At 40.2% G+C, this 24,639-nt stretch overlaps 2 protein-coding genes across 3 annotated transcripts in view; both read right to left on the bottom strand.

The window, feature by feature from the left end:
• Positions 1-3,362: 3,362 nt before the first annotated feature.
• Positions 3,363-24,639, bottom strand: part of EXOC2 (exocyst complex component 2) — a 256,237-nt gene continuing 234,960 nt past the window's right edge. For both annotated transcript variants that reach the window (XM_081086203.1, XM_081086202.1), the window contains 5 exons: positions 16,436-16,491; positions 16,137-16,259; positions 8,738-8,799; positions 6,281-6,340; positions 3,363-4,455 (listed from right to left, as the gene is read on the bottom strand). In XM_081086203.1, the coding sequence (XP_080942329.1) occupies positions 4,362-4,455; positions 6,281-6,340; positions 8,738-8,799; positions 16,137-16,259; positions 16,436-16,491 (395 nt within the window). In that variant the 3' untranslated portion in view covers positions 3,363-4,361. The remainder of the gene's footprint in view (positions 4,456-6,280; positions 6,341-8,737; positions 8,800-16,136; positions 16,260-16,435; positions 16,492-24,639) is intronic.
• On the bottom strand, positions 3,610-4,119 carry LOC308515678 (large ribosomal subunit protein uL11-like; the record flags this gene model as incomplete). The annotated part of the gene is made up of 1 exon (XM_081086208.1): positions 3,610-4,119. The coding sequence occupies one exon, from the start codon at positions 4,117-4,119 to the stop codon at positions 3,610-3,612; it is 510 nt and encodes a 169-aa protein (XP_080942334.1).

Below are 24,639 nucleotides of genomic sequence, written 5' to 3' on the forward strand. Positions count from 1 at the left end.
CCCTATGATCCCATTCTTCCTTGGTTCTCCTTCTCCCTCTGTGATGAGTCCTCTGTTAGCCTTCTTTGGCAATTAAGTTCAGATAGTGGTACTGGCTCTCGGGGATCAGTGCTTAGCTAAAGGGTTTGTAGGCAGGTGAAACAGGAATATTAAAAAATATGATCAAAATAACAATCACAACAGTATCAACAATGATCAGTGCAACACAATCACAGTGCCACTCATGGTGATGAAGATGGAGCGACCAGCTCCAGGGCTAACTTTGCCCAAGAGTTGATGGGTCTGGTCTAGAAAGGAGAAAGGTATTTTGAAATCCTATTGGCTTTCATTAGCCAAATTACAGAAGGTAACCCAAAGAACCCAGTTCCTGTGTGTAAAATATTCATTGTTATGTGTTTACTAGAGGCCTGATGCACCAAATTCATGCGAGGGGCTTGGCCCTCGCAGCTCCAGCTGCCTCAGCCGGCCCTCTCAGCCTCGGCCAGCCCTGGCTTCGTCTGGAAGGTCGTCTAGACAGTCGAACAGAAGGTTGTTCGGTTTGGTCTGATTAGAATATTAGGTCTTTGTTATATGGGATAACCTAGCCAGGTACAAACAGGCTTTCCAGTGATACATGCAATAAAACTAAGTGTAAAATGTGGGTGAAGAGAAAATGAGATGGCATCAGTACACAAAAAACATGATAACTCCACTATATAAAAAGATGTAATCCACATTTAAAGTGACTAAAATCATTACAATTGTTGTTTTAATTCAAGTATGTGTGTCAAGTATCAGTATATCCTTTCTATTTTCAGAGCAGTTTATAAATCCATATGAAAACCTTTATGATACTAGTGCTAGGTAATGTTTAATGACAAAAATGTATGTAAGTTTCAATCTATAATAAAGCACAATTTTTAAGCATATCCTATCTAATAAAAGAGAAACATGGTAATTGGCGTATGACCGCTACCCTTCCCATTGGCTAATCAGTGAGATATGCAAATTAACTTCCAGCCAAGATGGTGGCCGGCAGCCAGGCAGCTTGAAACTAACATGAGGCTTGCTTGCTTCAGTGACGGAGGAAACCAACGTTCCCCACCTGCCGCTGCAGGCCTCTGAGCCTGCAGTTTAAAAAACATTGTAACAAATATAGACGCTAAACAAAACCCCAGAAACCAGCTTTCAGCCCACCGGGATCTCAGAGCTGGAGTTGATACAGAGTTTCGATTATAGAACCTAAACAAACCAGATACCTACTTTCAGCAGCGGATGCCTAAGAGCTGGAGCCTCAGAGCTAAAGCTGGCCCAGAATAAAAAAAAAGAAAAAAAAAGAAAAAAAGGAGCAGTTGGGAGCTTCAGTCCCAGCCTGAAAACAGCCCTCAGCCCCTCACCCAGACTGGCCAGGCACCCCAGTGGGGACCCCCACCCTGAAGGGTGTGTGACCAGCTGCAAACAGCCATCATCCCCTCATCCAGGCTGGCCAGGCACCCCAGTGGGGACCCCCACCCTGATCCAGGACACCCCTCAGGGCAAACGAGCCGGCCCCCACACGTGCACCAGGCCTCTATCCTATATAGTAAAAGGGTAATATGTCTCCCAGCACCAGGATCAGTGTGACAGGGGGCAGCGCCCAAACCCCCTGATTGCCCTGTGGCTCTGTGTGTGACAGGGGGTGGAGCCACAACCTCCCTATCTGCCCTGCTCTGTTCCTGACAGGGGAAGGCGCCCCAACCCCCTGATTGGCCCTGCTCTGTGCCTGATAGGGGTGAGCTCCCCAACCCCTTGATCACCCTGCAGCTGTGTGACAGGGTGCGGCTCCCCAACCCCCCGATCGGCCCTGCTCTGTGTGTGACAGGGGGCGGTGCCCCAACTCCCCTATCAGCCCTACTCTGTGCATGACAGGGTACGGAGCCACAACCCCCCTGATGGGCCCTGCTCTGTGCGTGACAGGGGGTGGCGCCGCAACCTCCCCATGGACCCTGCCTTGAGTGTGACAGGGGGCGGTGCCCCAACCCCCCAATCAGCCCTACCCTGAGCGTGACTGAGGGTGGCATCGCAACCTCCCAATCCGTCCTGCTCTGTGCATGACAGGGGGCGGCGCCCCAACTCCCCAATCGTCCCTGCTCTGAGCCCTACCAGGGGCTGCACCTAGGGATTGGGCCTGCCCTCTGCCAACCGGGAGCAGGCCTAAGCCAGCAGGTCGTTATCTCCCGAGGGGTCCCAGACTGTGAGAGGGCACAGGCTGGGCTGAGGGACCCCCCCCCAAGTGCACAAATTTTTGTGCACCGGGCCTCTAGTATTAAATAAAATACAGTTAACTTTACTTATTTTAGAAACCTAACCTTTATTTAAAAGCTGCTGATTTATGATAATTTTTGGAAAACACATTATAATATCCTTATGCAACTCATAATAAAAACATCCCACACAACATAATCCAAACAGAAACACACAAGGCCATCTTTTACCAAGTCTAGAATTGAAATGTAGTCTTTTCCCTCCATCCCTATTTAGGAAGCCTGTACCAAGGCTGACAAACAGGAGGATGCTGCAGGGAGGGGCTGCAGCAACTGTGCTGTTTGTGATGCTGGAGTCATTTCCAGAGCATGCCACTCTCATGTACACGGATACAGAAAGTCGTAGTAAAGCCAAACTGCTCCTAGTGCTTCCTCAGCACTGATGACGAGGCCCACTGTGCCAACTGTCAGTAGCAAGGTTGACCACATGGATGTGGATGTGCTAAACCCCAATGCTACCTGGATGTGAAAGCAAACACCTTTACCTAACTTCAATTTTTTTCTTGGCTACCTCTATGTAAATTTGCTCCAAATCTCTCAGAATTCTTACACTGTATTCAGCCGTTTCCTCTTAACCATTAACTTCTTCTGTAGCTCAAATGCTCTTAAAATTCCCCTTTCTTCCAAGAACTGCCCTTGACTTGTTGGAACAGTAATCCTTGAACTACCTCATTTGGGTATGGGGATTTTATGTGCCTACCCTCCATCCTCTGAGCTACGAAAGGACTTACTTGTTCCTATTTTACTTATATTTTATTACCCTCTCACGTTCGAGTGCTTCCTTGAGCCACAGTCACTGGTGGAGAGCCAGCGGGAAGAGCTGGCTGTGGGGAAATTAAAGAGCATGAACCGGACAACTCTGAGTGTTAGAGAAGCCACCAACTGCTCTCTAAGCCTTAATCACCTCATCTGTGACATAAACAAAATACCACCAGTGCAGTGTCCTCAAAAGCCTGCCGGAAGTGCTGTGAGATGATTTAGCACAGTGCCTAGCATACGGTGAACCCTAATCAAGGAGATAATTAGCAGAACACCTGCCAAAAGCTTCCCGATGATGCTTAGACAAACAGAAGGTAAACTGGAATTTAAATATTTATTCTGAGTGTTAACATTAGACCTATAAAAAGTTATATAGCTAATGAAAATGTTGAGTAAAGATGTTTAGGGAAAAAATGTCAACTAAATTACATATTCCATTGAAGACATTCTTTATTGGTTACAATGGTTAACATGCCTAAGAGAGACAATATTCTGTGTATTTCTTTCTTTTTTTTTTGGTTATCAAATAATCTTTAATTTAAATATGTAGTTCTTAACTAGCTCGACATTACACTGCACCACTGTTGATATCATCTATGATATCATCAGGGTGGCGGCCATCAACATTGTAGTCCACAGACTGGGCAGTCCCCAGGATCTCTTTAATGGTTTCAGAAAGTTCTCTAGCTACAGATCGGTGCCGCATCTGTCGGGCAATGCTGACAATCTCATCAAAAGTGATATTTCGACTGTGGTTAATGTTTTTTTGCTTCTTTCTGTCTCTTGGCGGTTCTTTGAAAACTTTGAAGATCAGGGAAGAGGCGGAAGGCACTACCTCAATCTGGGCGTGTCTGTTCTGAATGGTCAGTTTCACTGTAATTCTCAGACCCTTCCAATCACTGGTTGCTTTGGTGACGTCATCACCAACCTTTTTTGGAGACAGGCTCAGAGCAGATGTGGCACCCACTTCCCCACCGGTGCACCACAGGTATACAAGTTTGACTTGAACTTCGGCGGAATGGTGGAGGCAGCTGGTGTCGGATGAACCCGGATTCGGGACGACCAAAGAAAGTTGCATCTGAGCCTCCTCTGAGCCAAAAGCCTAAAGCTGTGTATTTCTTAATAAGCTTGGCATTTCAAACAAGGGTATTTTGGTTGAAATAAAACATATACCAACATCTTTCTAAGCTACTAATTCAGGAGAGAGAATAAAGGAGAAAAACTGCAAATGTAATGCTTTATATACAAATACCTTTAGGGCACTTAAAGAGAATAACTTCATCACTTGTTATCTTTGGATGACCCTTACTTTGGAGGCATTTATGTTTTCATCAAGGCTGAAGAAGCAGCTTGGAAACAGGTGAGTTGCAGGTGCATACTGCTCTTGAACTTGTTCAGCAGCTCTTCCAGTAACCTGCAGGAGCAGAGACTATTTACAGCTGACAGAAGGAAGCTTGCCCAGCAACATAAGAAAACACGCACGGGAGCCAACTGTATGATTTATCGATGGATTCAACTCAGTAATGAAATCAGTCAATCAAAGGAGTAAAAAGGAAGATACTTAATTATGTTTATATATAAAAATCTCTCCTGTGCCCTTCCCCAAGATTAGAGTCCTCCCTAAAACGGATTGTTTGCACCTGTACATTTTCTTCATTCACTTTTCAAAAATTAAAATGTAGTCTTGTTGGCACACAGTTCTATGAATGCTGCTAAACACTTAGCAGACTAACAATTCCCAAAACCAGAGGCAGAACAGGTCCATCCTTCTCCAAGTTCTCTCGTGCTGCCCCTTTTAGTCACCTTTCCCTTTACCCCCACCCTGGAGCAATAATTTGTCTAGTCTCTGTTCCTCTTATTTTTGTATTTTTGTCTTTAACAAATATTGGCAAGTGGTGAACTAAAGCCAGAGGAATCAGGTTTACTTCTAAGTCCACTGGGCAAGTCATTCTACTGCTTTACAAGTCACTTTGTTTTCTTAATTGATCTGATTTGTCCATGTAATTTTAAGTCCAGAAGGGATCTGAGATTCATCTGGTTCAGATGAAGCAACCAAGAAGTGGGCTTACTGCTACTGGGATCCAGAGATTATTTCAGGGGTTGACAATGCTCAGTATTAGGACACTGTACCAACAGATCTAGAACACAGTCCACCCAGGACTATAACAGGGTGACTGTTCTTCTTGACTCCCTGCAAAAAGCACTAGCCTTTGGAGCCATGTTCTATATGTTAAAAATAATGGTAATTGTTTTAATCTTTTATCATATTTATTTTAAATAAATGAACACAGTTTGTCATAAATTCAGATAGAGCTTGAGAATTAGTGTGAGAAAAAGGAAGTAAAAAACTGGCAGAAAGGGTTGTAGGTGTGAACACTGCACAGCCATCACTTGCCCATTCAGGAACATACACAGGAACATACAAGCAAAAGAACTGGTCTGCTGCCGACTCTTCCTGCCCAGTCCACATGTCCCCATGACACTCCTACTGTCAGCCAACCCCGTGCATTCTCTCTGCCCTTTAAGTTTGCACAACATCACCTGTGTTAGATGCCAGGGATCATGTAGTTGATCACCCCCATAAATATTTGTTTAGGGGTTGATCAGCCAAATGCAAAGGTGGGTGGACTTCAGTTACCTTGGAGGACCAAAGATCTACAATGTTTCCACTGCCTCAGCTGAGGGTAGGCTGGGCATTTATGAAATTGACCTGGCCTAGATTTTTGTCTCAGGTCAGAATTTCCTGTTACATGAGTAACAAAGTTTAAATTCAGACTGAGACAATCAACATAGCACTAGTGAAACATATCTAACTTCATTATATCATATTTACAAATCTATTCTCTCTTAATACTTTATATATGCAGAGTACAAATCATTGGGCCCTGCATTTTACTACGCTGTCCTCTCTTTTAATTTCTAAGTAGTATCTTCTTCAACATTTAAGAGAGATATAATTGACTGAGTCGAAAAAAACTTTCTTATGACGTTTTCTATACTAGTCACTTAAACCAAGAAAATAACTAATTTCTAAATTGCCATAAAGCCAGAAGAAGGGTTTTTCCATATTCTGCCACTGGGAGACCAGCAAGGCACAGCTAGCATGATGCATACTACGAAGGGCTACTAAATACTGCTCTTCCTTAAATCCAAGTCATTGTTTTAGAAAGAGTACTTTCAGGCAGCCGCACTGCGCTCAGCATGTCTGCCTGGCTCCCAGGAAAGCACAGAGCACTTACTTTCTGTCTGCTCCGCTGGAAAGCTGGGGCAGCGCTTCCAGAGCCTGCTTAAAACTGGACCTGGAACACAAGCAGCAACACGGAGCTGAAACACTGCCGTTTCTCTTGGGGATGAGAGCACCATTAGGACCTCTTAAACATGAAGAAACTAGTGTGAACAGGGAAGCATGTAGGTATGTGAGAAAAAGCACAAGTGAAAAACAACAGAAAAAGCAAAAGTGAAGGTCTAGTTCCAGAGGCTTTGCAGGAGCAGGGTCAAAAACTTGTTTAGGAAATGAAACAGAACTTGAAAAACTAAAGGAAAAATGGAATTTTATAAAAGGATGCTATTCAATTTGGTTGGTGAAAGTTAAATGAGGACATTTACTTTTTCAGAAAAGTCTTTATTTCAAAACAAAACTGAACTCTAGATAAAGCAACTGGTCAGAAAGGAAGGAAAACTAAGTAGAAATAGGATCCTGTGAAGATTACACAAATGGGGGCATTTATAGTATCGATGTGTCTAGGTCAGATTTACAGCCAATATCTTATAATGACTGAACAGTTTTTTTAAAAATAGAATTTAGCTATTATTATGTTTAAAATTTTTACGATAATGGAGAGATGTATGTATATATATATATATATATATATATATATATATATTTGTTATCATTATTTCATTTCATGAAAAAGAAAAGTGAATTTATTTATTTGTTAATCCTGACTCAATGATATTTTTTCCATTGATTTTTAGAGAGAGTGGGAGGGAGGAGGAAGGGAGATGGAAGGAAGGAGGGAGGGAAGGAGGAAGATAGGGAGAGAGAGAGGGGAAGAGAGAGAAAGAGAGAGAAGGACATCCATGTGAGAGAGACACATGGATTCGTTGCCTCCTGCATGAACCCTGACCGGGGCTGGGGTTCGAACCTGTAACTGAGATACATGGCCTTGACTGAATTTGAACCCATGACCCTTTGGTGTGTGGGCCAATGCTCTACTTTTCACTAAGAGAAAGGTGAATAAATAAATGTAATTATTCATGACTTTAAAGTGGTCTCTGATTTTGTATTATAAAAACATCCTCAATATACCAGGAAAGAACTTCTGAGCAGAATTTCCCAAACTAGGGACAGGTATCCTAGCAATATATAGAGTGATTGCACAGTCCCAACACAGTCATAAAAACTGGCACTTGATCCCTTCAGTTGTTCCTGGTGGGGCAGGGTATGGGTACAGGGACAGCCTAGCTGTGGGCACACTCAGCAACCTCACAATATGAAACCAGCTCTCCTCTCTCCTGACATCAAGGGAGTCTCTGCACATCTCCATAATCATCCTATTTCCTGTCTTTTTTCCATTAATCATACATATGATGCTACTATTCTTTATTTTTACATTATGACAATAATGATGATGATGAAGATACAACCTATTATTTGTAGTGCACTGAAAGTTTAGAAGGTGACTTGACATATTGTCTCATTTAATTTCTCCAAAACTTTGCCTATAAAGTATTATTATCTTCCTTTTATAACGAGGAACCTGGGCTATGAAGGGTTGAGTTACATAGGTACTTACAGAAGGCATGCATACACATCAAATATGGAACGAATGCTTTCTATCATCTGTTATTTAGTACTTAGTGTTAAAAAAAAAACAATGACTGGGAAAAGGTGTGGTTAAATAACATGGGAGTCATCTAGAAATGGCTCTAGTTGGCCATGATGAACAGGAAAAAGAAGCTAACTGTGTCAGGAAAACAACTTTAGAGGTCTTTCCGTTGTAACGATGGCAGTAAGAATGATGGCAAAAGCCATGTTATCAAGTTGGACATGAAGGAATATGTGCATTGCACAAAGACCCTAAACATTTGTCTACCACTTGGCTTCTCATGCACATTAACAGCATTGCCCAGCATTTCCTGGGTAATGTTGCCAGTCGAGTAAACAATTTTGTAAAACCAAGTAGTCAGTGCTGTTTCAGTTCACCTACTGATACTTTAATGATAGGAAATCCTGACTTTCATTCAAAACAGCTACAAATTATCATCAAATTTCCACTACAGAATTTTGCAGAGAAACCACAAGGCTTCCTCTTGTGCTGACGATCACAATGTTTGAACTGTCCTGAAAGGCCTGCTATGAATAGACTCAATTCTTATTTTCTCCTTTCTAAAGAAGAATGTGATGCTCTGTTCCATCATTTATGAGACTAACATTTACCTTACAGAATGAGAAATGTAAAATTATATTACATCTTTTTCCCTTTATATTATGCTACAAAGAACCAGTCTTAGGAATCCGTGGCTTAGTATAGATGTCTACTTTTTAACTAGAAATTTGATCAATCAAATATAAACATTTTCACATACAAAATCATGTGCATTCACTCTGACCAGTTACCTTTTCAAAGGACTTATATACTAGTAACACAGTTCTGTTTTTAGCAAACACTCAGAAAGAACTGTCAGCGTCTCACCTGCTTTCAGGCGTCAGGTGGACAGCCACAGTGTCCCTCAGCGCACAGATTTCAAGCCTCGCCTGAAGAGGAAGAAAGGACAAAGTGACAATCAGGACCTGTGACGAATATCACATATGAGAAGGTAGTGAGGGCGACGTCTCCAGCCTGTTCACCACAGACACAGTGCTGACAGAATACTGCAGGCGCATGGTTACCTCCGCCCCATGACTATTAGTTAAGAGCACACTTTCGCAAACAGTCCAAAAAAGTTGGCTATGACAAGATTTCCTTTGACTGAAAATTAACTTACAGTCAAGTATGACTGAGTGAAGGCAGAGAGTGAGATATTTTGTTGTAAAAGGTGCGAACTACACAAGGATTTCCCAGCAATCTGTGTTTACTATCTAAACAGTAATTTTCCTATTAGCCTGCCTGTGAGAGGAAGGGGAGTCTGAAACACTGTTCCTGGCCTGTTCCCTCCTGCACAGATTTGAGGATGTGGGCTGGCTTATTTCCTTAAACATATGCACTTCCAGGCACACTGCCTTTAACCTCAAAAATTAAGCTAAAGCTCTACAGAGTCAATGCAATGCCTATTAAAATCACAGATGGCTTTTTTTAAAAACAAAAATTGACAAGTTGATTCCAAACATACAAAAACAGTCTTGAAAAAGAATACAGTAGGAGAAATTTACACCTCCTAATGTCAAAACTTACTACAAAGCTACAATAATCAAGGCAGTGTGACAATGGTACATGGACAGACATGTAGATAAACAGAATACAGACTGAGTGCCCAGAAATGAACTCTTGCATTTATGATCAACTGATTTTTGACAAGGGTGCTGAGACCATTCAATGGGCCAAGAATAGTCTCTTCAACAAGTGATGCTGGGACAACTGGACATTCTCATGCAAATTAGAGCCCTTCCTTAACACAAAAATGAACTCAAAATAGACCTAAATGTAAGCAACAAAATTATAAAATGCTTAGAAGAAAACAGGAATCAATCTCTATGATGTTAGGTTGGGCAAGCTTTCTTAGAAATGATATCTAAGTACAAGCAATAAAGGAAAAATATACAAATTGGACCTCATTAAGATTAAAAAAGTCCTGCATTCAAAAGGAAACCATCAAGAAAGTGAAAAGAATGAGATAACATTTCTCACACATGAGGATGGCTGTCATCTGAAAGATACCAGTGACATATACTGGGAAGGATGTAGAAAAACTGGAATCTCATGCATTGCTGGCAGGAAAGTAAAATGATACAGTCACTTTGAAAATAGTCTGCAGTTCAATTAAAGATGAAACAGAGTAAGCACATGACCTAGCAATTCCACTCCTAGGTATATAGCCAAGATATATGAAAACATATGTCCACAAAAAACTTGCAAATGAATGTTCACAGAGGCATTCTTCATAATAGCCCAAAGTGGAAACAATCCAAATATTCATCAGATGATGAATGGGTAAATAAAATGTGGTATGTTTATACAATGGAATATTATGCAGCCATAAAAGAAATGCTGTGCTGATCCATGCTGCAGCATGATGAACCTTGCAAACATTATGCTAAGTGAGGGAGATCAGTCACAAAAAGCTGTACTTATATGATTCTGTTTATATGAAACTTTCAGAATATGCAAACCATACAGATAGAAAACAGACTTGTGCTTGTCTCATGCTGTAGGTGGGGGAAAAGAGAGTGACTGTTAATGGGCCTGGGGTTCCTTTCTGGGGTGATGTCATTTTCCAAAACTGATTGTGGTGATTACACAATTCTGTGAACATAGTTAAAAAATCACTGAACTGTATACTCTTTATCATATAGACATACTGTATGGTATATGAATTATATCTGCACAAACTTTTATGGCAGAAAAGCTAACCTAATGCTTACATTTGTTTGCAAGCTTGAAGAAGTGTGACTTTACTTACAGGCCAGTTTTCCTCAAAGTTCTACAGGTGCCTCTGATGAGAAAGCCCACACCCTCCACCTCTGACTCCGGCACCCAGAGTATGGCTGATGCTCAGGAGACCACTTAGAAGAAACAGCCCTATTTTCCAGGAGTGCGTAAAATGTAAAACAATCATAAATGACATGGCTAGCTATTCAAATTAGAGTTAATTACAAAATCTGTAAGCAATCTACATAAAAGCTGATTTATCCAAGATACAGTATATTCAGTGAAACTTTTCTGTTTGGAAAATGATTGTTTTTTTTAAAAATATATTTCACTGATTTTTTACAGAGAGGAAGGGAGAGGGATAGAGAGGTAGAAACATCAATGAGAGAGAAACATCGATCAGCTGCCTCCTGCACACCTCCTACTGGGGATGTGCCTTCAACCAAGGTACATGCCCTTGACTGGAATTGAACCTGGGACCTTTCAGTCCACAGGCCGATGCTCTATCCACTGAGCCAAACCAGTTAGGCTATTGTTTGGTTTCATTTTTCAGTACTTTAGAAGCCTGAAAAATAGTTTATAACTAGAAAGTATATGTATGATAAACTACTTCTACTGTTTATACTGTAATTTATGTAAAAAACATACCTATTAAGAAAATATCAAAGACAAAAATAAGGTAGAACTTTTAGTTGAATATTTTAGAAGGATTAAATAAGCCACTGTAAAATTAATCTCCATGTAGAAATTTTATTCAAACAAAGTGTTTTAATTAACCTATGAATTATGCCAATTATAATTTGTGACTATTTATGAAATATACAAAAAATGCATGCAAAAAAACATCATGCTAAAAGATAGCTAAAATCCTCAGGCTGTCTCTCCACTCCTCTCAACAGGCTCTCTGGAGGGTTTGAAGACTGATGCACTGGCCTTCCATGTAAATGATCACTAGAGATCATTAACCTGTAGTCTTTCTCAGGTATCTGCTCAAGAGAAAGGTGTCAAAAACAGCCATTTCAATAAGAAAGGGCAAAGTGGGGCAGCCAAGTTCCAAGGAAGTATCAACATGTTAGGGACCAGATAGTCATGGTGGCTGGTGATCTCCTAGACATATGACTGGTAAGTACTCACTCAATCGACAGGTTCTTGGAAACTGCAACTTTAAGAGAAACGATATTCAACAAAACCAATTTTACCACAGGCTAATTGCTAGAAACAAGAGTTACGTTCCTATGGCATATTTATGGTCAAAAAACCATTGCTAAACTTCTAAATAAGGACCCCAAACACTGCTAATATTTAACATTGAAATAACTGGGAGCTATACATACATTTAAGAAAGATTAATAAAAACAAATAAAATCATTATTTTCAACCCACTCATTCCATTTCAGGAGCCTGGGTGGCAGAAGCCGAACCTGGCAGCCTAAGGCGCAGGCAGGCCCCACCCTGGATAGGATGCCCTTCATTGAGGGACACATCATGCACCCCACACTCACAGACTGGGACAGTGTAGACAAGTGCACAGCTCTGGGGTGTGGGAGGAAACCCTCGCAGCCATGGGGAGAATGTGCAAATCCCAAGCAGACAGTGGCCCCAGACAGGAATCAATTTTTTTTTTATCAATGTTATAATGAAACTAGTGTCCTGGTGCACAGATTTGTGCACATTGAAAGGAAATTAATTAGAAGGAATATTTTAATATTGCTATTTGCCCTTTCTCTATAATAGATGTGTCAACCAAATTCACGATTGACAATGACAGATCGAAACACGTGTGTGATTGGCACCGAGAGCTTTATATGCATCGCGCATGGGCGAGTAAACTTAGCCTTTTACATATATAAATTGCTTAATTAGACCTGCTTTCTGATTTAGCTAAACTTTTCCAGCCCAGTGAAGCACCCCAACTTCTCTTTCAGGTAATTGTCAGGAACACAGCAGTAAATATCAACACGAAGCAGACTATTGTAGATCATGCAGGGAGAACAAAGGGTAAAGTATTTAACTGCAGCAGTGTTTGACTATATTCTGCACAGTGAGAAAACCTGAAGTCACTTTCAAGTTCCACCATTTCTCACTTCTTTTCAGTCAGGTCAAGTTTCTAAACTTTCTAATCTCCATTGTCTTGCTAATGAAAAGAAAATAGGATTCTATGGAGTCTCCTATCTACCTACTCCAGGACTTCTTTGAGGATTAAATGAGATGAGGCACATGAAAATGCTTCACAGACATTTGGTTGAACTGTAAAATGTTTGCACCTGGCCATAAAGTAAGTTGTGCTCTTGGGCTGAAGAAACTGCAAGGAGGCCAGTTGCTAGGGAGAGGAAGCCAGGCGTTGCTATGTGACATCATTACCTGGTGCCCACAGTGACCATTTCCAGGCTGGGCTGGGCTGGGCGCCAAATTTTGTGCCATGGGGTCTTGGTCACGTTGGCTGTGATTTGGTGGGGTGTCGCACTGGGGTGGTGGCGGGGTCTGAGTCCCACTTGGGGGAAGCTGAGTGTTGGTTTGTCGGCACCAGGTCTGTGGTGCCGTTTATTTTTAAATGGCCAGTGCGCATCATGGCAGCACCTGCGTTGAGGACCTGCACCCCGGTGGTCAGTGTGCATCATAGCTACTGGTCGGAGGGAAGGACGGACACTTAGCTTTCTTTATACATAGATGACTTTGAACAAAACAATGTTATTTAAGGACCTGTTGTACATGGAAAAAGTTGCTGATTCTGATATCTCTTCCTAACTTCTTCCTGCTAGCTTTGACAGGAATTTTACCATCAGGTAAATAGGTTACAAAGGTAATTTGCCTGGAGGGGAGATTCTTGTTATAATTCCAAACTTCCTAGGTCAGGTCAAACTGTAGTTACTACAACTTCCTTTTAATTAATGTTCAGTACCTCAACATTTACGCTACTGCTCTCTTGCAATAGGACTAGTATAATAATCATGACCTTTTAACTGTATATCAAAAGTTTGACAAATCAAATTTTTAGAGAAAATTGGGTGGCAACTGAAAATACAGCAGCAATTTTCCCCTAACCAGCATGCCAAGTTAACAAGTGCTCTCCATTCCTTTTGCCTACCATATTTTTGTACAGAAATTTTCAAATGTATAGACTGAAAGGATTTTACAGTGAACACTTGTAGATCCATAGACTCGACCATTAATACTTACTAGCACTACCATTTATCCATCCAACTATCAGCCCACCACAGTGCTTTGATGTAATTCAGTATGCATGATTAACTAAGTAGACTGATTCAATTCTTTTTTTATGTTTTGAGTTAAAACTTACATATTACACAATGGATAAGTCTTACAGTATACCATTTGATGAGTTTTGACTGATGCATATACCTGAGCAATGGAAACCCATATCCAGGTATAGAACCACCACCCTATGAAGCTCCTTCAGGCCCCTTCCCACTTAATCTCAACTACCCAGAGGAAAGCATTTTCCTGAGATTTTTTTCTACCATAGATGAGAAACCCATATAATCATATGTGTGCTTTGGGGTAAGGCTTCCTTCACTCAGCTGAATGCTCCTGGGATTCATACAGGTGGTACCAGTAGTTTGTCCTTCTTAATGCGGAATAGTATTTGGTTATATAAACATACCACAGTTGTTTTGTTTATTCTGTTGATGGACACCTGGGCTGTTTCCAGCTTTTGACTACTATGAAGGAAATGGTTATGAGCATCTTATATGCTTTTTTTAATGAAGGTATGTTTTTAGTTCTCTTGGTTAAATACCTAGGATTAGAATAGCTGGGTCATAGAGAATGTATATGTTTAGTTTTCAAAGAGACTGCAAGAGTTTTTCCCAAAGTAGTTGTAAGATTTATACTCCCAACAATGTGTGAGAGCTCCAATTGATGATGCTGATCATCCTTTCACGTGCTCATTGGCCATACTGACTCCTCTGTATATTGAATTATGTATATGCTAGAACTTTGGACGTTGCCCAAGGGGTTCCTAGAACTCTGTTAATTTTCTCCCAAGTATTCTTTTCTCTGTTTTTCATATGGGATAATTTGTGTTAATCTACAAATTCACTTTTTCTTTTGTTCTTTCTATTCTGCAATGATTCTGAACTAGATTGAAAAAAAAAATCACATTTATGTATTCCATTCTAGAATTTCCATTTAGTTTCTTTTTTAAGGTTTCTCTTTTTCTGCTGAGATTTCCTATCTTTTCATTCATTTGGTCACAGTCTCCTTTATATGACTGAACATAACTGCTTTAAAATCTTTGTCTTTGTATTCCAACACCTGGATTATCTGTTGATTGTCTTTTCTATTGAAAATGGGTCATGCTTTCCTGTTTTGTTCTGTCTGTATGTTCCAATGAAATTTGGATTGTATCCTAGAAATTGTGCATGTTGTGTTGTGGAGACTTTGGATTCTGCAATATGCCTCTGAAGAGTGTTGATCTGTTTTGCTTGTTTTAGTAAGCAATTTAGTTATTTGGAGGGAAACTGAAAACCCTTGGCTCTTGAGCAGCATTTTAACTCTTACTTCAGTCATTTTGGCCATAATTGGGCTGGCTGTAGTGGAGTCGGCCATGCATACATAGTTTAGGGGTCAACTAGAGACTTAAGCAGTGTAAACACATGATTTGTAGCTCTTGCTTTCTGCTTTCTGGGTTACATTCTTCGCTTGCCTGTAGTTGTGGTTTCCCTATTCTTCAAGCCTAAATAACACCCAAGCGTCATTTCTCTTAGAATCACTCACTAATGGTCACTTCTTCACTGTCTTCATGTTTTTGTTTTTCTTTTGGAATTTAAAAATTTTTATATATTGAAGATTATAGTTGTTATCTGTAGGGGCTTCGCCTGGTAAGAGCTTCTTCAGCCATTACTGGAAGAAAATTGCCAGGAATTATTAAAAACACACAATGTTTCAGGTTAATGAAAGCTCCCATGCAGGATATCACTCTCCGATATGCCTTCACACCTTGGCTCCTACCAATTTGGTTATAGGCATACCAAGAATCATCTGGTTTATGTAAGTTATATTTGTTACTGTAATTGTGTAACTTAAATAGCTACAACATAAACCAATGGAATATAAGTGCAAAGAGACAGTTATCTGTCATTTCTATGCAAACAATATTGAATAGTTTAGAAAGACTTGTTAAAAGTTGTTAAAAATTTGTTGTGAAATTAAATGTAGTGAAACAACTAAAAAATAAAAAGAAAAATATCACAGACCTTTAGAGGGAATCTGCATTCAGATAATTTTATATGGTAAGTAAGGTCTTGCCCTGCTTTAAGGACACAGGAACTCTGGAACTTGTAGACAAGGCAGGACGGGTAGGGCTTATGCAAGAGAAATGGTGTGCACCTCAAATCAGCAGATCCATCAAAACACACGCACACACACACACACACACACACCCCAACCAAATAAACTCCTCTGTCTATCATAAGATTGATGACTAAAACACATGTGCATGTTTAAATGGAATATAGTCTGACATGGACTGGAATGGTTTTGATACCTGTAATGCTCCATTTTTGCTGAAGGATGACACACACTGCATTAGTCTACTGAGCTCTTCAGACACTGCTTCCACCACCCTGGACAGGACCCGAGGCACCAATTCTTTGGAAATAGTGAACACCTGAAAGAAGGTTTAAAATAAGGAGAAATGGTGCATTATGGTGACTTATCCTGACTTGAATTTGTTTAAAACAAAGGAATGCACAAAATATTTTTGGGGAAAAAACCACCATATTAGCCCCCTTTTTCTTTTTTCCAGTTACCTATATGTCTTAGGAACATCTAATGATAGCTTACCTCTGCATGCACTGCAATTATATTCACCAATGCTTCTTTTAAATAGTTTCTGACACCTGAAATCAAGATGGGAGAGGGAAAAGGCATTTAATGGAAACACAAGCTGCCTGTCCCCCTGATGGCTTTGCTGTGCACAGTAGTTTCCTAAGGAGAAACAGAAAGTAACACCACCAATGTCTATTTCCTTTTGAGAACCAAATGGTGAAAGGACTATTTTTGTGCAGGCTTAAAAAAAAGTTTAAATTACTTAAGAGTTTTCTTTCATTATTTTTCCATTCTGTCATTGTTTATGTTCTCTATAAATGTTGGTCAGTCTCCTTCAAAACTGAAACTTTAAAATGTCCTTTGGTTTCTTCATATATGTATTCTTCACATATATGCATATACCCACTCAAGTTAACAGACATAAAATAGTCAATAGTAAGATATTTACCAAAACTTATAAAAGATTTGCTCAATGTATTTTATAACATCATACTTCCAAAGGTAAAAGTCAAATTATTATGCAGAATAACTATTTTGATCTTTAAAAGATTACTTCTGGGAGAAACTTCTGACAAAACCACACTCAGTCTGATCCTATAAGGCAAGATAAAAACTGGACAAAATACAAGATTTCAGATGACACAGAATTAGTGAACGCACTTCACTCCAAAGCAGGCACACACAAAACAACCATGTAAGAGTCTGCAGTCAGATGATCTTGGATCAAACCCCAATTTCATAAGCTACATGCTATAATTTCTGCCAGAAGACTGTGAGCCCAGTTTTCTCTTCTACAATGAGTATAAAAACAGTGCCAATCTCGTAGGTTTATAGTGAGGATTATGAAGATAATAATGCATGTGATGGGTCCTGGTAGTCACAGGGTTCAAACACAGCTTTTATTATAATGAAAGCAGTTAAATTTGCAAGAAAAAACCCCCCATAAAAACAAAATACTGCTTAATTATAATTCCAAAACAATCATTCTCACTGGACTGGAATATTTCAGAATGTCTTCTAAATTAATTGCATGTCCTGAGAATTCCTTCTCTGCAGAACAGGGAAAACCCTACTATGTGTTAACAGTAACAGTGCTAAGAAGAATCTTTCCCCAAATGTCATTTAAGCTATTGCTTACTTAGGAAAGTTGAGACAAAGGCTAAGAACTATAATCAACTTTTTGAATTGACATCTGCTGATTCTAAATATATAACTAGTTTTTTATTTTTTGTCATATATGATGGTGTTTAAATAGGTATACAAAATTTCTTTGGTGGAGCCAATTTCATATATATTTCTTTGGGATATGATGGTTCAGTTGTTAATAATTATATTTTGCTGATAAAAAACAAATAGCCAATTGAAAATAATTAAATATAACCCAGAAATTAGTTGATTCTTCCTAGGGGGAAAAAAAGAAGATAATTACAAGGTAACAAGTCTATTATAAGTGAAAGTGAAATAAACTGACTGTGCTCAAGACCAGAAAAGCTTTCTTCCTGTAAGAGGAAAGCCACACCAGAGATGCTCCTTGGGCAGTTCACTGCTAGAGTCACGGCACCAGTTTTGACCTGGCTGTGACATCTGTCCTGGGTGATCATGCTCACCAGGTCAATATGCCTCTTGTTCCCTGCTCTCGGGCAGTTATCCCAATGTGATGGAGGGAGGCAGGGAAGGGCACTTCAGATCAAAGTCCATAATCACTGAACTCAGGTCTAGAATCTTACATTGCAAACCTGTGGAAGTCTAGCTCATAAATGCATACACACATAAATGTACATAGTTATTAAAGATATAAGTGCAATATTAGGCCAGTGATGATTTAAGCAACTTAGGAATAAGGGATTCAACAGTCTCTGTCCTCATGAAAACCAGGGTCCTGTCAATGCTACTATATGAACAAATGCCAGGAGTCTGGGTTCTAGCAATATTCTAATAATGATGACTAAAATAGGAGGGCAGTTTTTAAGTACTAAATTTTTTTTAGTGTAAAACAGAAGAGTGGGCCAGAGTGCTGACTAAAAGCAAAAAATTAAATGTAGAATGAAGCAAGACAATGTCACATGCTCAGTATGCTATAAACTAAACTCCTACTCTGACCCTGATAGGAAAAACATTTCCTGGCAAGAACCCATCAGACTAAGCATTACTAATAAAACACCCTGTAAAAGAGATAAATCTAAATTACTCAATACAATTCTAAAGACAAAGCTGTGAATAGTAGAAAAAAAGGACAGGATACTTTCAACCAGTAGAATCATATTTCTGTTGATAGGAAATCTGGAAAAAAAAAAACCCCACAAAAGAACAACAACAACCAAGCTTCCTGCTGACCACATGCTTCACGAGATAATGTTTTGGAAGGAGCACAGAACCTTAACCTTGGCAAAGTAAAAAAAAAAAAAGAATTTTTGGAGACCTTATTTTTGTGAACAGAAAAAAATGAAACAACTGTCCCCCTCCCCCAAATAACAACACAACAAACTGCTCCCGGGGTAAGTGGTACTGTTGTAGAAAGAGAAAGAAAAAATGTATGGTCCTAGGGATATACAGAAAAGAGCTCCTAGTCAAGTCCCAGTAAGTCAGTAGGGTTCAGAGAGACAGTGTTACATTGACCACATTGAAAAGGAGATACTAGCTCAAGGCCAACCTCTGGAGAATCCTACATAATAAAAGCCTAATATGCTAAGTGTCTGGTCATCCATTCAACTAATGGAAGTGTAATATGCTAATGATATGCTAAGGCCGCTCAACCGCTCGCTATGATGTCTGACCACCAGGGGGCAGATGCTCCAACCGGTAGGTTAACTTGCTGCTGGGGTCTAGCCGATCGGGACTGAGCGAGACTGGTTGGATACCCCCTGAACAACCTCCTGCATCCCTCCCCATCCTTGACTGTGCACTGGTGGGGTCCCTCGGCCTGGCCTGCTCCCTCTCACAACCCGGGACCCCTCAGGGGATGTCGGAGAACCAGTTTTGGCCCGATCCTGCTTAACGCAGGAGCTGTTCCCTGGTGGTCAGTGTGCTCCGACAGGGAGAGCACCATTCAGCCAGAAGCCGGGCTCATGGCTGGTGAGCACAGCTGTGGTGGACATCCCTGAGGGCTCCCGGACTGAGAGAAGGCACAGGCCAGGCTGAGGGCCGCCCCCTGAGTGCACAAATTTTGTGCACTGGGCCTCTAGCAGTATTATAACCAAAGTGATGCACATGCTGATGTTTTAACAATAAAAATGTTAAAATATATAAACAAATCATTGATTGCTTCTCTCGAAAGTTACCCATTGTGTTAACACAGAGATAATTTTTTTATTACCTATTGGAATGAAATTGTTTATTTCTAGTGGAATGGATATAAATTCTCATTCCTTTGTTTAAGATAAATTTGTTGAGATTCTACCCCATGGTGGACACTGCTAGGCAAACCTCAGAGGTAGTAAGACATTAGGTCTTTCCAGTAGAATTTTTAAGTACCCATTATGAGTAGGACCCCAAGGTGCTAATTATTTTTACCTTAATTTACTGGTGTTCATATATGTATCTACTTGTATGTAAAATTAGCACTAAATAGCTATCTGAAAGGGTTTTTAAAAATCTTTGTATTGCATTTTAAATTAATTTGTGAAATATTTATGTGCCATTTCTATTTTGTGAAGTTCTTAAAGGGTTAAAGAATAGCATTTGGGGAAAAGTGGTGAAGTCAAGGCAAAGGACCTAAAAACTAGACAGCGTCCATGTCTAGGGAGTGAGGTGTGAAGGTTTATAAACAAGAAACAGATAAGATCTTTGTGGTCTTCCTAGTTAAGAATTTCAATTCCTTTCTCTCTTCATTCCATTCTTTAGCCATTACCTAATGAGAAACAAAGCCGGTATCATACCATGCTCACTCGCCTTCCTTCCCCAGCCTCTACCCTGTACTCACAGAGACTTGAAGATGGGTTTCTAACAAACCAAATGCAGATTAATCCCTCGGCTTTAATTGTCTGTTGAGTTTTGTTTGAAAATGTTGCTCCAAATTAAACTGTAGAAGAACTGTCAGCACTTTCAAAAGTCTGCATCCCAAAAAGCCTGTACTAGCGGCAGGCACCAGAGATGCCTCACTTGTTCCATATGATACTGAAGACCACCAAACCTCAGCTGGCAGCACGTGGCAATCTCTGTGTCAGGAGCCTGAGTGGCCAGGTTGCTCCTGTCTGACTGGGAAAAGAAAGTATGGAAACCATATCAAAAGAATGGAAATACAGACCTCAGAGTTGGAAGAGAACAGATCTGGGTTTGGGGAAATGTAAAGTTGGCTCTTCCCTGTGACTTCACTGACAGCTAGCTGGGCTACACTCAGCAGTCTCTTTCTTGAATGGAAGGGGTCAGATTTAGAAAGTGAGAAAGAGGCAGTAAGAATGCCAAGAAGGATCTGGGAGCTGTCAGAGGAGGGCTGCACATACATTCTGTTGTCAGAGTGCAGGAGGCCTTGAGGCAGATGGCAGAAGGAAGTGAAGGAGTTTAAAGGGACCATGGTCATGGCACTTGGGGTCAGGACCAGGATTGTGACAATGATCCAGGATTGATAAAAGGACCACTTTGTAGTTAACTTGGGTGGTATGTGTTCCTTCTCTTCTCACTATACTTTATTCTAATCTAATATTATTAACCTTAAAGGCTGATGGGGGCTTTTAAGTGTACTAAGGTAACAGAAAAAACACTCAATGTAAAGTCAGAAGACTTGGGACCCAGGTTCTGGCTTACCTGTATACTACTACTAAGACAAAAACCGGTTCAGTTTTTAGACAATTGCCTACTGTGCAAAATGTAGATTACAAAATCTGTTCTGCTAACAAAGTTGTTATAAAAATGTAACATGTTTATTCCTTGATTCCACAAATATCTGTTGTTTATGTAGAGGGCTGCCTGGGAGGCACCTAGGCATTTTCTTGTAATTATTGTCAGCTGAACTCAGAGCATAGGCAGAGCCACGCCCCGGGAACATGCTTCCCCAATAAGGCTGGACATTTTAATCAGGCAGGGGTGGAACTAGATATGTAAATCTAGGCCTTTAAAATAAACCTGCTGTGTGGCTCAGCCCGCCTTTTGCCGCCTCTCCATCAGAGAGGATGGCGCCCACCTGGCCCCAGCTTAAAATCTATTTCTGCATCTTGGTCTTTCTTTAATTTCTTAATCCCCAGCTCCTCCACTCAGCAAATGGACTGTTTCCTTCTCCATGCGGGACATGGAAAAGAGAGAAACAGCCCCCCACAATTTATGTACTATATGCCAGGCACAGGCAGGTGGTGGTGTACACATATTTTAGGTGCTTTTTTTTTTTTTGACAAAGACATAAATAGTTGGGTAAAAGGCATAATTTCTGGAAAAAACATGCTAATTTGTCTTTCTGAAACACCTGGTGTAGAAGTCTGGCGACTCTAACCCAACAAAACTGTATCTTGTCACCTAGCTGCAGCGCATTCGAAAAGTAGGTGAAGTTCCTCTGAAGGCACTGGGAGCCTCAAAGCAGCTGAAGGAGCAGGGGTTGAGAAAGGCAGCAGCCCAGACACAGGGACACAGACCGATGCTGCTGGGATGCACTGGCTGGAGGATGTGTCTGCCATGATGCTGCGACTTTGCTGGTTTACACAGAATTATCCAGAGGGTGGAATTTTAGTGGAACTCTTTTGTCATACTGGTTTTAAAAAGAATGGCTAAACACCACAGTCTAGGGAAGATTAGGAAGGTTGGCTCCTATGGTGACATCTTAGCAATGGCCTGAATTAGAATTATATAGTATGGGGCAAAAGTAGGTTTACAGTTGTATGTGAAACAGTTTATTCTTGTATTATTTATTAATATCACATTATTTCCCATATGAACAAGGTTAAACCTACATTTTGCCATACCCTGTATACCAGGTGTACTGGTTAATAATGCGGATTTTTTTCAATAGATGCATTTTTTTCAATATTTTTTCCCATATGTTGGTATATATGCGAGTTGATATGTATGCTATTTTGTTGTATTGACAGCAAGCTGCAAAACTTCATATGTCAAATTTGCTGAAGGTGTTAACATCATAGATATTTTTATGCTTAAAAATGTTGAATTTCGTGCCAAAAAAAGAGCATTTGCAGGAAATTTTAACTCATTATTTTGAAGAAAAGTGCTGCTGCAAGTTATCGTATACTTCCGGAAAGCTTATGGTGATCATGCTCCATCTCAAGATACTTGTGGACGCTGGTTTAAATGCTTTAAAAGTGATGATTTCGATGTGAAAGACAAAGAATGTCCAGGTCAACCGAAAAAGTTTAAAGACCAACAATTACAATCATTATTGGATGCAGATGCGTGTCAAACTCAAAAACGGCTTCCAGAAAGATTAAACGTTGCTCAGCAAACAATTTCTGATCGTTTACAAGCAGTGGGAAAGGTTTTAAAGGACAGAAAATAGGTGCCACATCAACTGAATGAAAGACAAATAGAAAACCGCAAAGTCATCAGTAAAATGTTGCTTCAACGGCACAAAAGAAAGTCTTTTTTGCATCGAATTGTGACTGGCGATGAAAAGTGGATTTCTTTTGAGATTCCCAAATGCACAAAATCATGGGTTGATCCAGGTCAACCATCAACATTGACTGCAAGGCCAAATGGCTTCACAAAGAAGACAATGCTCTGCGTTTGGTGGGATCAGGAAGGTGTGGTGTATTATGAGCTTCTAAAACCAGGTGAAACCATTAATACTGATCACTACCGACAACAAATAATCAATCTGAACCACACTTTGATCATAAAACGCCCAGAACATGCCAGAAGACATGGCAAAGTAATTTTGCTTCGTGATAACGCACCATCACACACTTCAAAACCAGTTAAAGACACGTTAAAAGATCTTGCCTGGGAAGTATTAACCCACCCGCTGTATTCACCAGATCTTGCTCCTTCACTTTACCACTTGTTCCAATCGATGGCACACGCGTTTTCTGAGCAGCACTTCAAAATGTACGAAGAAGTGGAAAATTGGGTCTCTGAATGGTTTGCCTCAAATCAAGAAAATTCTATTGGGACGGTATTCACAAATTACGTGAAAGATAGGGAAATGTGTAGCAATGGACATTACTTTGCATAAAGCACTTTTGATGTTTCTCTTGAAATTATTGTGTTTTCTTTGATTATAAAATCTGCGTTATTAACCAGTATAGCTGGTATATGTGAACAGGAGGCAGAAGCCGATGGTGACCTCAAATACCCATGTACTTACTAAGCAGTCACCTTTGGGCACGTTTCTGAATGGCTCTAACTTGTCACTTTCTCCTTATGGAAGGGGCACCATTTATTTAATAAAATATTGGTAAGAAGCTAACAACAGCAGGCGGCCATCAAATGGAGGGCAGTGCTACTAGTCACACCTATTGACTCCACCTTCTGTTTGAAGGTGTTGCACTGAGCTCGGCTTCCGTGTGCTCCTTCCTCCCGCTGCAGCAGGATCTCCGTGTGTGACTGTTTGACTAATCTCTCTCCTCGGCCAGACTGTCAATCAAAAGCACAAGGATCACCTCACTTACCTCACCTTTGTATCCTCAGTACCTGCTACAGTGGCTGGCCTGTAACACTCAAAAATATTTATGGGTTAAGAAATCAAAGAAGGCCAAGACTATACATGTCTTGCTCACTAGTAAGTTCCCAGGACTTAACCCTCTTAAATAAATTGATAAGTGACTGCGTAAGTGAACAAATACATCAGATAAAAATGTAGTATTTATAGACTTCTATACATAATTCTGCATTTGAATCATCCACTAAAATGTAAATTGTTCGGTTTATGTGCAAAGGAGGCATTCTCTGCTAAAGCATGCATCTCTCCCTTCTGACAGGATTTAAGAAAACACAGTCCTTTTGAAATAATTTTTCAGAATTCACTTGAAAAAATGTAATTTGAATTAAGAATAAAGTATTGCTGAGGCTAAATACATTTGTTTTCTAAATATGTCTTATTTTTCTAGCTATACACTTAAGCAAATAGTTTATTCCAAATACTAAACCAGAAATATTTACTGAATGTTCACTACATGCTAGATACTTAGGCAGGTGCTCAGATATACTAGAACACAGTGCACACTCCATAAATGTGTCAGGAAATCTAGGTTTTAGTTTCAGCTTCAACAAGAGAGGGCCATAAATGCCAAATTTATGGGACTACTGGGGAAGACACTGTCCATGTGGACAGACTGCACAGGAAA

This window comes from Myotis nattereri (genome assembly GCF_964212035.1).
Source record: "Myotis nattereri genome assembly, chromosome: 3".
NCBI lineage: Eukaryota > Metazoa > Chordata > Mammalia > Chiroptera > Vespertilionidae > Myotis > Myotis nattereri.